The 13,574-nt window shown below is 39.1% G+C and overlaps 1 protein-coding gene across 1 annotated transcript in view; it reads left to right on the top strand.

Moving 5' to 3' along the window:
- The first annotated feature begins 4,546 nt into the window (after positions 1-4,546).
- Positions 4,547-13,574, top strand: part of LOC139737537 (GTP-binding protein 10-like) — an 85,710-nt gene continuing 76,682 nt past the window's right edge. Inside the window, exon 1 of the mRNA XM_071648209.1 lies at positions 4,547-4,662. Coding sequence (XP_071504310.1) covers positions 4,618-4,662 — 45 coding nt within the window. The 5' untranslated portion in view covers positions 4,547-4,617. The remainder of the gene's footprint in view (positions 4,663-13,574) is intronic.

The raw sequence follows: 13,574 nt of genomic DNA, 5'->3' as shown, positions 1-13,574 counted from the left end.
CCATTGAGATTTTTTTATTGCAACTGATTGACAAATTGCCCTACATCGATGTAAATAAACACTGAATTGATCAGTGTTTTAGTATTAGCCATGATAAAAAATCATTGGTGTACATACTCGAGCAGGATTCAAACCTAGTAGCCTCCGGCGAACAGCTGGAGGCTACCCCGCGAAGGTGTCTGTTAAGGTGCTTGAGGAGTGAATCTTCACCAGAGGCATCATGTGACCAGCGCTGCGCCACACAAATCCTTTGAACTGTGCGAAGCAAAGAGTACAGAAGAGCAAAGATATAAGAGCTAAGGTATAACTGTGTTTCAGAGCTCAAAATATCATCCCAAAGCATCTTCTGCCGAGGCATTAAAAAAAATGAATTAGGCCTAATGTCTTTTACTTTTCAGTCTGTAGTTTCTCAAAGTTTGTGTTTGAGCTGATCAACCCCCCCCCCCCTCTCTGTCTCTGTCCAGATCGTTGACCGTCGGCCTATAAAATATGATGTCCTTATAAATAGACATCTGCAAGGCCCTGTTGCTTAAGAAAAGATGCAATCAAGCAGAAGTCAGAAAATCAAATGTAAAGTCAGGCATTGGCCAATCATTTTTTAGTATTTTGAGGCCTATTTTTTATTTTCCGACTTTAATACTGTATGTTTGATCTCAACTTTTATGCTACAGGGCCCACGAGATTCCATACTCACAATTCCTGTTTTGGGGTCATCCACGTTTTGTTTTGTTTTGTTTTTGTCATAATGCAGGCTTGTAGTATGATTTCTCTAAGAATAGCTGCTAGGATCGAATCATAGTATCAACTCACTTATAATCACTCAACAAAAAGAAAATCCATTTTCACACACATATATACAATGTACATATATATGTTGTTTTGTTTTGTTTTTTTGTTGGTTTTTTTTTTTTTGGGGGGGGGGGGCTGTTACCCATGCAGGCAGATCGAGTCCATACGGATTATTGCCAGTGGTCCCCAATAATGTACATTCCGGGGGCTCTTGGGTTTTACAAGGCTATCAAACATAAGCAATTTATTGACAAATTACATTGGTACATGTAGATACATTAGAGTCTAACATTACTTTTCTGTAAATCTCTTTTCTTACACCCAACTTATTCTTCTTATCCTCTCCCTCTCAAATTAATATACAGTTTTTCATACCTGAACATTTGTTTTATTTATTTCTTTTTTTGTTTTTTGTTTTTTGTTTGTTTTTTTCATTTTGTGCTCTTCTACCAATTTTAGTTTGTTGTTGTTGTTGATATATCAAGATAGGGTACATCTCAGTTCCCACCACTCTCCCATCCACAGCCCATCAATTGCTATTATGTTTTCCTTCAAAGGCTTTACATCGAACCCTCTCTCTCAAGGCATTATTCACAAAGAACAGTTGGTATAAATGAAACAATTTATGATACAGTGGGAGTTGACAATTTATCCATTACACAATAATCATGTTCACTATGACTGCATATGCATCAGAAGAAAATGTCAATAGGACAGTAGCTTGCCCTCTTCTGTCATTTAAGCATCAGCATCCTACAAGAGTAGCTGCAACATCTAAATTGCACTCATCCTGAAATTTTCCTATTCAGGGAACTCAAGGATGATATCAAATTGACAAAATGTAGCATGAAAATGAATGAGCAAAACAGTAAAGTTTCATTGAAATTTGATGTAAAATAAGGGAAAATTATGACAAAGAAGCCACATATTATGTTTTCCCACATTTTTAAAAATTGTATATACATGTATTTACCTATCAATTCCATCTTTTTCACCTCATACTACACAACATTTCCAGATTGAATGTGGTTCGTTGTCTTGTACCGATGTTCTTTATCTGCAACATCTTCAATGTTCTACAATACTGTACTGGAATATTCTGTACTACAATCATATGTAATTAAGAAACGCAGAAAGTAATTATGGATCAGTGAAGGAACCTATATAGCATCATCATGTAATGGGGTATGGCCATTATGTATATTAAAGGAAATCATTATTAAACAAAATTAAAAAAAAACACACCTTTTTTTGAATTGTGTAGGAGAAATAGTTGTAGCTAGTAGACGTGTACATTAATTTTACTGGTGTGAGAAAACCGAATATGAAACAGAAAAGAAAAAGACAATATTTCATGCTCACACATACAATCTTGCCGAATAGTGAAACATAGACATGTCCACTACCCTTACTGTCTCTTTCTTCTCTGGAAAAATATGCGGACAAGATAGTTCTTTCAAGCTGGATAAAAGTCAAATTGACACATGTACCGCTTTGTATCATGTATTTTTTTTGGGGGGGGGGGGGATGAAAATAAAAAATAAGCAATATTGGATTGAATTGAAGTTTTTGCAATGTTATAATTGAAGTTCAGCAATCTGGTGCACAATTTTGGTGAAATATTTGGAAGAATTTATATTAAAAAAAAACCAAATCTTTCACATCTGATGGGGAATTAGTGTGTGGGGGGGCAAAATGATATGACCCTGACATCATGAGTTATCGTTCACTTGCAAATTTTACATTATCCAAAAAGTGATGTGTACGTGGACTGTATACTTACGAACGCTGGCGTATATACGTAGGCTAAAAATACAGCCTGCTCAAATTTTGAGCCTTAGTTTGAGTATACCCTTTACTTAATTGTTTTATTGGACTTTGAGTGCAGGTATTTCATGGGAGCAGTGGTCTTACAAAGGAGCAAATGTCATGGACCCCCCCCCCCTTTTTTTTTTATAGGACCCTCAAGCTTTTCTGTTCATGGTATCGAACTAGACCTCAGATCAGAAAAGAAGTACAGGTCACTTTTTGTTGTTGTTGTAATTCTCTTGATTCTATTGAATGGCAGCAATAATTAGGAGATCATGTCCATTGTGCTGCTATCTCACCGAAAGCCACAACGGGTTTCAGGAAGAAGTAAGGTTCATTATTCCAAAGTTTCATTATTCTGAAGATTTATACATCTGAAATTGATTCTAATCACAACTGCTGTGAGATAGGTACCAGGAGAGAGAGGGAGAGAGAAACCTACTGATTATACACTGTAAATTTACCTTTGGTACATCGAGCCGCGTTTCTCGAGCGGAACGCCCTCTAGCGGTGCGTACCCTAACGAAAAAACAAAACGACAGAAAACATCCGGGGAAAAAAAACAACAACATCAATCACCAGTCTGGTTTCCAGACCGTCTGTTCGTACTAGTTTCCTTCCCATAGCACAGGGATTGATAATTTTTGTTGAGACCTAACTTCAGTTTGTGTGTGTGTGTGAGTGAGAGATAATGATAAATCTCTCATTAAATGTTAAAGAGCATGTATTTTCAAGAGAAATTCACAGTTTATTTGATTAAAATTGGTCTTGTAATGGTTGCTTCATACTAGTATGTCCAAGGAGGTTGAAGAGATGGAGTAACAACAGAGTTATTCCCTTCGATCTATGTTCGAAGCCGCCGCTCAAGAATATTTGAAGCATGTGCCAAACAGGACAATTGACTCCTGTCTCATTGCATAATCACCAGCCACTTTCAAAGGAAGATATGTCTTTGTGATGGTAATTACTTTTCACTATCCCTTTATATAAAAGCTAGGTGGTACAGACACGAGGATGCGCGAACAGAAATTGAGGAAAAAATGCTGAAAGAAGATGAAAATTACTCGACTGGGCATATGCGGTATCTATCAATAAAGAATTATACTTGAAGATTATTACATGTTAGTTTCATTTGGGGAAATTAAGTCGAAAAGTGATAAAACCAGCTTTCCAGGATGATACTTAAACATTTTCATATAAGACAGCTCTGGTTTACGCTGTTGTGCAAATTTCTAAACAGAATTGACTTTTGTTTTACATGCTTTATTATTAAGTGAAATTTCATGTCATTGAATAAATAATCAAATAAGCAAAATATGGCCAACATGATAACGTTCAAAATGAATCTTCAGATTGCTCAGCAAGACGGCGGCTTGGAACATCAAATCATCAAAGGCACAAGTGCACCTGTGGAATTCTTTTGTACATCAATGGAAATCTGACTGTTTGAATAATTACAGCCAGTTGGAACTCCATGTATAAAACCTCGTATGTCTCAGCATTTCAAAACCGGGTTCAAAATCGATTTTCATCAAATAAACTTTGAATTCTAGCTCTTAGAATGGCATTTTATAGTCTCGCAAAAAGTTAAAAGCCCAAGCCTCATCTACACTAATATGCCTACTATACCATCCCTCTACTAGGTAACCACCAAAGTAGTACATTTGTAGAGTATGGACTCGATGGTCCTGCCTTCAGCAAATGCAGTGACTTCAATTCGATCGTCGGGGGCGACGACGCTGGAGGACGCATTTTGTAAGAGGAGTAAAGTTGGCAAAGGGTCTGGAAACCAGCCTAACCGATCACAAACACGGTATACTAGTACTCAATCGTGTGTTAGTGACACATAAAACCAAACTAACAACAACCTCCGTGCACGTGCTGTGTGTGCATCCCGATGTGACATGTACGGCATGCATGCAGTCCGTCAGCAAGCATGGTCGTGGTACGTGGAGCTGTTGCGTAATCTGATGCGCCCTATTAAGGTCGTGGAAGGAACGACACCTGCATGATAACAAGATGGTACTATGTTCGAAGTTTCTGCGTGCTTCCTCAAGACCACGAGTGAGTGTCAGAACAATAATTCTAATAATGGGCCCAGTGTTATATACATGTATTTATCTGTTGGTGATTATGGTTTGACCGAAAGATCAGTCTGTATCTGTCCGTCGGGGAATGTTCCGCGGAGACTGCGTCTGGCTTCACGGATCCCCTCCGTGTACGGAGGACAGCGTTAATTAATGGCAAAATATAAAAGAGTCCTCCGGACGGACGGATCTTTCTGTCTAGAAACTAGGTGATGGTGAGCTCTCCAGTTCCCTAAACTAACGTTAGGTTCTAAACTACAGTAACTGCGACCAGCCCCAACACGCAGTGTTGGGCTCCCACAGTATAACTGTGTACACAGAGCGTCCCGGGGTTAGGTTCTTAAAGGACAAGTTCACCTTCATAAACATAAGGATTGAGAAAATGCAACAATATTAGTAGAACACATCAGTGAAAGTTTGAGGAAAATTGGACAATCGATGCAAAAGTTATGAATTTTTAAAATTTTTGTGTTGGAACCGCTGGATGAGGAGACTACTACAGCTTGTGAGTCATATGCGTACAACAGGATAAAGAAAATGTAAAGAAAATTCAACATATTTTCACTTTTTTCGCATAATAAAAGAGCACTTGACTTGTCTCTTTCTAAAAGCAGGGGGAATAATATTACCCCTTACATATGTCGGTAACGAGTCAAGGGAATATGTACTTTTTTCAAAAGATGGAATTTTGTGAAATTCTCTTTATATTTTCCTTATATTGTTGTACGCATGTGACATCTAAGTTATTCATACACTGCAGTAGTCTTCTCATCCAGCGGTTACTACACAAAAACTTCAAAAATTCATAACTTTTGAACGGGTTGTCCGATTTTCCTCAAACTTTCAATGACGTGTTCTCCTAATATTGCTACATTCTCTCAATCCTTATGTTTATGAGGGTGAACTTGTCCTTTAACTACAACTAGCTTAGCTTAGCCTGTAGTATACTTGGGTGACCCGCACCTCGTCATAGTTAATGTTTGCCCATATTTGAATCACATTTCGCCACTGAAATTCTTTGAAATCCAACTCACATACAGGAAAAATGCTGAAAATTCCAATGGAATCACAAGTTCACTGATCGATATTGAAAATTTGCAGCTATCGTCGTCAAACGTGAATGATGCGAAAAAGTTGCGCGCTAAGGAAGGGGCCCGCAACTCGTCACCCGCTTTCCCATAGACTTAGCACGTAAAAGACGTGTGCGGGTGACCGTGATGTTCCCATAGACATACACGTAAAAGATGCGTGCGGGTGACTTATAACACGTATATGAATCCTATATAGCCCTATTAAAATTTCAGATTTTCGCGAAAAACTGTTCGGTTTTCACCACAATTTGCTTGGTTGTGGTAGCCCTGCCAATTTTCAAGCGTACTGAACACAGTCCCGGGCATATATTTTTGTTTAGTGCGCTCAAAACGATTTTAAGCGGGGCGACGGTATTCGGGCCCCTGACGAGGTGCGGGCACCTCACTATACTCAGTAGTTGTGGTACCCGGGGCGCTCCTTGTACACAATTATTCTAACTATCAGTATTATACTGTGGGAGCGCTTTGCGTTTGGCGTTCGGGGCTAAGTTTTTTTTCCCAAACTTAGGGAGAAACTTGAGAAGATATGCTAATGTATGAGGATGAGACATTACATGCAAATTTCTGACTTAAACTTAAGGCCGTGTCACACCATTCCGGGCAAGCTACGCGGGCTTGTGGCGAGGAGGTACAAGTGTAGTTTCCATCACCTAGAAGGATTTTCAGCGGGCGAACAAGAATGCGAACAAGGGGGGGGGGGGAGTTTTGCGGCTTGACTTGCGGGGAAACAAATTTACTCCCTGGAGCTCTCCGCAGCTGTTCCGCACCTGACAGTATCTAGCGCGTAGTTGCCCGGAGGTGCTCACACAAGTCTGATTTAACCGCAGCCAAGTTTTGAGCATGACCAAAACTTTTTCCGGGTGAGTCGTGGGAATGCCCATAGAGGTCCACGCAGAACGCCAGTAGGAGACCCTTGGCGGCAGCACTTCCCAGGCAACTCCCACGCAGGTACTTCACGATCACAGTCCCGTATGCAGCCAAGATAATGAAATGCTGCGGATTTCAGCCATTCCATTAGAGGAATTCCTTCACTGAGTTGTCAGCCCCCACGCGACTGGTACAAAGGTCACACAGTATACTCGCAAGTATAATTTAAGTAGAACGCGTCCAGCAAGTAAGACACATGCGCTGACTCGCTCAAATCTTTTTCCGCCCTCATTAATGTCCGGTATGCTAGAAAATCCCTATCTACACGTGACAAGCCCGAATAGCTTGCCCGGAAAGGTGTGACAGGGCCTAAACACGGTTGCGGGTAAAAATATATGCGTGCGCACCTCCGGGCGACTACGGTTGAGATACATGCTAGGTACTCTCATGTGCGGATCATCTACAGGGACCTCCGGGTAGTCAAAAATGCTCTTTGCAAGTCGCACGCAAGGCTTGCCCAGAAAGGTGTGACACGGCCTCAAGGAAGAAGTTGGTATTCAAAAATGCACTTTATAGGAAAGAATTTTAGGAAAATATTTCCGTTTGTATAAGTACCCTACATTCTATATTCTGTCAATTTATGCTGATATTGATATATTACTGTAATATTATGTGTCAATATGTAAACAACAATGCAATGTAAAAATGGAAATGAAACAAATTATAAATTCAAATTCAAAGCTCCACCCCTGTCCTACGTACGTTGTTAAGAATAACAAGCTGCAAATCATTGTGATACCGATAGGCGCGCTTGTCTTCACTGCGCGCAACATTTACTTTGAATAAGATGCGTGAAATGGGCATGCAATGAAAAAGGGGCCATGCCATGCACACATGTAACGTTAGGGTTCTATTTGACCCTACGTCGAATCAGTGGAACCTATCGTATTAAGATGCGATTGTCATTGGTTGGTTCCTTATGATACGGCATTTCGTATTGGCTTTGGAAAGGACGTGGGCAGGGATAAGGATGGTCTAAAGAAGTTCCTAGGAAGAAATTTCAGAATACCAGTTAACTGTCTTTTCTTGGCACTTCCTAAGTTTCTGACTTACGAAGAAACTTCTGGAAGAAACTTTCAGAATACCACCCGTAGAGTCGGGAAGTCTCGATTCGTGAAAATTTAGACTCGCGAAATATATGACGCATACAGTATTGTGCCCTGTCCCATGCTACTTCTGATATGCAGGAAAGCTATTGCGCAAAGTTGGTCGATCTAAAAATTGGTGGTTGATGAGTAGTAGACTTACAATGTGCTATATTTATGAGGTATTTTGAATAATTCTGCTTAAAAATTGTATCATCGATGACAACTCTATGAAATTTGTCAGTCTACTAACTTGCCCCATTGAAATGAAATCAGAATCAAAACCAGGTACATTGTAACGGTGATGAAGAAATGATAGACAAGTCCAGATTATCACAAAGGAAAGAAAAAAGAAAGGGCTACATCCACACAAATCGGACGCTAATCACCCGAAAATAGATACAAAGAAGGGCCGCTGATGATCACTTAACCTCCTCTTTCCACGGCGGAGGTAATATATCACCAATGATCTCATTGCCATCAACAAAGACACAGTCTTCTGAATCCAGTGACTGACACCAGATTGCGGAATTACCACCCTAACTTGCATCACAGAACAAGATGAAGTTAGATATTTACACTTAAACAGCAAGTAAAGTGATTGGTCTGTCAGTTATACAGCTAGAAGAGATAGCCAGGAAAGTAGTTTTGAGTAAACTAAGCGGTATCATTGAAGATGTTACCTATCCCCTACGATGACACGACATATGCTTCTGCGACAAATGCTCCGACGACAGTTACTCCGAAAAATGCGACATTTGCTCCGCGACAAATGCTCTGGCGATATTTGCTCTGCCGACAAATGCTCCGGCGACATTTGCTTCGCAGACAAATGCTCCGGCGATATTTGCTTTGGCGAAAATTGCTCCAATTAATAATTGCTCCTACGACAATTGCTCTGGCGTCAAATGCTCCGGCGATAATTGCTCCTAATGTGCGACAATTGCTCCGGGGACATTTGCTGCGCCGACAATTGCTCAGGCGTCAAATGCTCCGGCAACATTTGCTCAGGCGATAATTGCTCCTACGACAATTGCTCCGGGGGCATTTGCTCCGGCGACAATTGCTCCTACCGCAAATGCTCCGACGTCATATAGGCCTATGCAAAAGTCGGAAGGTACGTCTGTACCTTCAGACAGGTATGACATTTGCTCCAGTGACAATTGCTCCTACAACATTTGCTCCGACATCACATGATGCAAAACTCTGAAGGTAAAGACAGAGTACGACATTTGCTCTGGCGACATTTACTCCAGCGACAATTGCCCCTACGAAAACTTCTTGTACCACCTTTGCTATACAAAGGTAAGACATTTGCTCCGGCGACGAATGCTCCAGAGACATTTGCTCAGACGGCAATTCGTTCCAACGGTTCGATAGTTGATCTGGTATATTATATCAGACGAAATTTGTTTAGAAGATAATACACATGGACATTCATCATATCGTTAATTAATTCATACACCTGTACATCTCAAAAGCGCCACAAAGAGGCATTTTTCAAGGATGAAAAATGCCCTCCTCGCAATTTCTCCAGCAGAAAAAAAAATCTTCCTGGACTTCTCCTAAGAATTGTACATGTTTTTGTTTCTTTGTTTGTTTTATTCATAGTTATTGCATATTGACTCTTTTTGAATTACTTTTGAAAGATCAAATGGAGAATCCTTAATAAAGATAACGAACGAATGAAACGAAATAACAAAAATACACAATTAACCAAGGAAACCCATATTTTCTTCTTCTCACAATATCAGTAACTCAAATTAGCTTTCACATACTGATCCAAGTCTCCTGAAAGTGACACAATAGATTGAAGGTCAATGTTTCAAGAAAAATGTCAGATCGTATTTTCTTGACATTGATAATTGGTATTGCAGGAATGTAATCTTCGTATTTTGTATACTCCTTTACTCATAATCATGTATATTGCATTGTTATAAGCTGCGTAACGTGATATTTCAATCTTGTCACATTTCCCCCATTATTGTTCGTCGTTGGATATTCCATGGACCTAAATACACATCATCACATTCATCGTATCGTTAATTAATTCATACACCTGTACATCTCAAAAGCGCCACAAAGACATTTTTAGCATGCTTCACTGCTTTGATCCCATGATCGTCACTGCCAGCAAGCCGGGAGAAGAACAAGACAGAGATTCAAGAAATCTAAAACTATTATGCGCAGAAGAAAATAACTCACAAAAATCAAGTAAAGTGAATGTGCAGTGTAATAGGAAATCATACCTCAAACAATTTCGATTGGGAGAAGCAGGCAGTGTTTAAAGGAAAGCTAACATTTTGGCAGAATGATTGTCATTTGTGATCTCAATATTTCACTTTTCACCAGCTTATTCCAGAGCAAAAAGGGACAGTAATGGAAGAGAACAGATATATCTTGCTATTAGGCAAGGTCTCATGCGTGTGTGAAGATGTGCGAATCAGCAATTACCCATCTTTTGACACTAAATTTGTAATGATCTCAGGTTTGCTGCTCCTCATAATCTGTATATTCAATGACATTTCCGTCTGAAGAAAGGCACATCAGCAAAACAAGACTGGAATGAGGGAAATGATTCTTTTGTTAGTGACGATACATAATTTCACAATCGTTATTGTCAAGACACCTGAATGTACTCATTAAGATGCACATCATCGGGTGTCGGTGATGATCATTACATCAAAGAAACACTGCCGTGAATTGTCCATAGGGATGTTATATTAGGTCCTTGGATATTCAAACTGTGTGCTTGTCAAGCTTTTGTTTCAGGACATTATTCGTAACTGTTTGGAAAAGACTATACAATATATAGCGCACGTATATCAAATTATTGTAGATAATCCCCCTCCTTGACACACACCCACACCCTCACCCCCCCCCCCCCCCCACACACACACACACAACAAATTTGTTTCGCACGATGACGTAGCGCAACGCATAACACGTAATTCACATCAACTCAAACTTGAGCCTCCTAGATGTAATACTGAATTTTACAAGCAATCATTTATATGCTCAGCAATATCCGATTAGAATAATCTGCCCATAGAGACACACTGTTCCCCTAATTTAGAGTTGTTTAAAAGTAAATTATGATATACCGGTAGTTTTTCATACTAGGAGGACCCTTCTCAATACTCGAGTAGTCAATACCCACACAGGATAAATTATACCAGAGGTTTAATTTGTGTAATAAATGTTATTGTTCATTTTTCCCCAATTAATTTCACAATTCAACTTTAAAAAAATCTTCCCAGTAATAAATGACCAACTGCAAGAATTCCTTTTTTTCCTACAAGAAAACAATAATACTACTTGAAGTTGTTATATTGACATCAATTATGTCAACTGTTGCAAAGTCCATTTTATCCATTTCTGTTTCTATTAATTATGATTTGTTTAACCATGTACTTGTATGCCATTTTTATAAAACGGTTTATTATGAAATATGAGTATGTATATTATATGATTTCATGCAATATCTGAAGTTTCCATTGTACACTGGATTGTTGTAAGCATATATCTTTCAATTCTAGAACCTATTCTCATTGTATCAACTGAATTTATTCGGGGTACCAATTTAAATGTAATTTTGACGTATGTTTTTTCCCCTTCGTTTAACCTAGGAATCGTTTTAATATTTCATTTTTTTAACTACCATACTAGTATCATCATGCTATGTCCTTCGATTTGTATTTAAATGTTTTGAAATGTATTGTTAGTAACTGTTATTCTGCACTGTTTTTGTCCCCGCCGAACGAGTTCGAGCAGGGGACTATTAAACGGGCTCCGTACGTGTGTGTGTCCGTGTATCTGTCTGTCTGTCTGTCCATGTGTGCGTCCGTGTGTGATCAAAATGTTCAATTTGCTACTTCTCTGTCATTTATGAGCCAATTTTGATTCTGTTTGCTTTACTGTAAAACGAGAAATGTTCGCGTGCATTTTAATTGCGCGAATTTCGCGAGCGCCAAGATTCGCGAAATTAAAATGCACACGAAATTTCTATTGTACACTTTGCTACAAAATGCTACTCCTTCGCCATTTCAAACCCGATTTTGATTCCGTTTTCTTTATGTGATGGCACTAGTCGAGGGCTTCAAAACTTCTACACAGAATTTTGCCCTTTGACTTCTTTGACCTTTGACCTTGATTTTTTGACCTACAGGTATTAAGTACATTTTGCTACAAAATGCTACTCCTTCGCCATTTCTAACCCGATTTCGATTCCGTTTGCTTTATGTGATGGCACTAGGTGACGGCTTCAAAACTTCTATGACACAGAATTTTGACCTTTGACTTCTTTGACCTTTGACCTTGATTTTTGACCTATTGTACATTGGCTACAACATGCTACTCCACCATTTCTAACCCGATTTCGATTCCGTTTGCTTTATGTGATGGCACTAGGTGAGGGCTTCAAAACTTCTGCTCAGAATTTTGACCTTTGACTTCTTTGACCTTTGATCTTGATTTTTGACCTATATTGTACATTTTGCTACAAAATGCTTCTCCTTCGCCATTTCTAACCCGATTTTGATTCCGTTTGCTTTATGTGATGGCACTAGGTGAGGGCTTCAAAACGTCTACAGAGAATTTTGACCTTTGACTTCTTTGACCTTTGACCTTGATTTTTTACCTGTATTGTACATTTTGCTACAAAATTCTACTCCCTTTTTCACCATTTCTAACCCGATTTCGATTCCGTTTGCTTTATGTGATGGCACTAGGTGAGGGCTTCAAAATTTCAACACAGAATTTTGAACTTTGACTTCTTTGACCTTTGACCTTGATTTTTTACCTATATTGTACATTGGCTACAAAATTCTACTCCCATTTCTAACCCGATTTCGATTCCATTTGCTTTATGTGATGGCACTAGGTGAGGGCTTCAAAACATCTACACAGAATTTTAACCTTTGACCTTTGACCTTGATTTTTGACCTATATTGTACATTGCCTACAAAATGGTACTCCTTCGCCATTTCTAACCCGATTTCGATTCCGTTTGCTGTATGTGATGGCACTGGGTGAGGGCTTCAAAACTTCTACACAGAATTTTGAACTTTGACTTCTTTGACCTATGACCTTGATTTTTGACCTATATTGTACATTGGCTACAAAATTCTACTCCACCATTTCTAACCCGATTTCGATTCCGTTTCCTTTATGTGATGGCACTAGGTGAGGGCTTCAAAACTTGTACACAGAATTTTGACCTTTGACCTTTGACCTTTGACCTTGATTTTTTACCTATATTGTACATTGGCTACAAAATGGTACTCCTTCGCCATTTCTAACCCGATTTCGATTCCGTTTGCTGTATGTGATGGCACTGGGTGAGGGCTTCAAAACTTCTACACAGAATTTTGACCTTTGACTTCTTTGACCTTTGACCTTGATTTTTTTACCTACAACGTTTATATTGTACATTTTGCTACAAAACGCTACTTCCGGTTGGGACATATATTACGCACCGCATAATTTCTACTTTTCCTTGTTGTGTTTTAAAGGGCCCCGATGAAAACCAGCTAAATGCTGACTTTGGCTACCCTTTTAAAGATGTGAAATAAATAAATGAAACTAGAGATTGTAATTTGTCATCACTGACAAATTAAGGTGATCCGATTTTTTTTTTTATCAATGATTCGAGTCCTGATCGCAATACGCATGACCATACAGGTTTCAGCTGCGTTTAGAGACATTGGCCGTGTGATGTTTGGATTCTCATTTAGAAAAGGGAATCATGTCTGCCATCTTTGGTACTATTCTGTATACACTAGATA

This window comes from Diadema antillarum, unplaced genomic scaffold (genome assembly GCF_040938485.1).
Source record: "Diadema antillarum isolate AM-2024a unplaced genomic scaffold, OU_Dant_1.0 seq00000695_RagTag, whole genome shotgun sequence".
NCBI classification, from domain to species: domain Eukaryota; kingdom Metazoa; phylum Echinodermata; class Echinoidea; order Diadematoida; family Diadematidae; genus Diadema; species Diadema antillarum.
The sequence above is the reverse complement of the archived record's forward strand: the minus strand, read 5'-3'. Positions and strand labels throughout refer to the sequence as shown.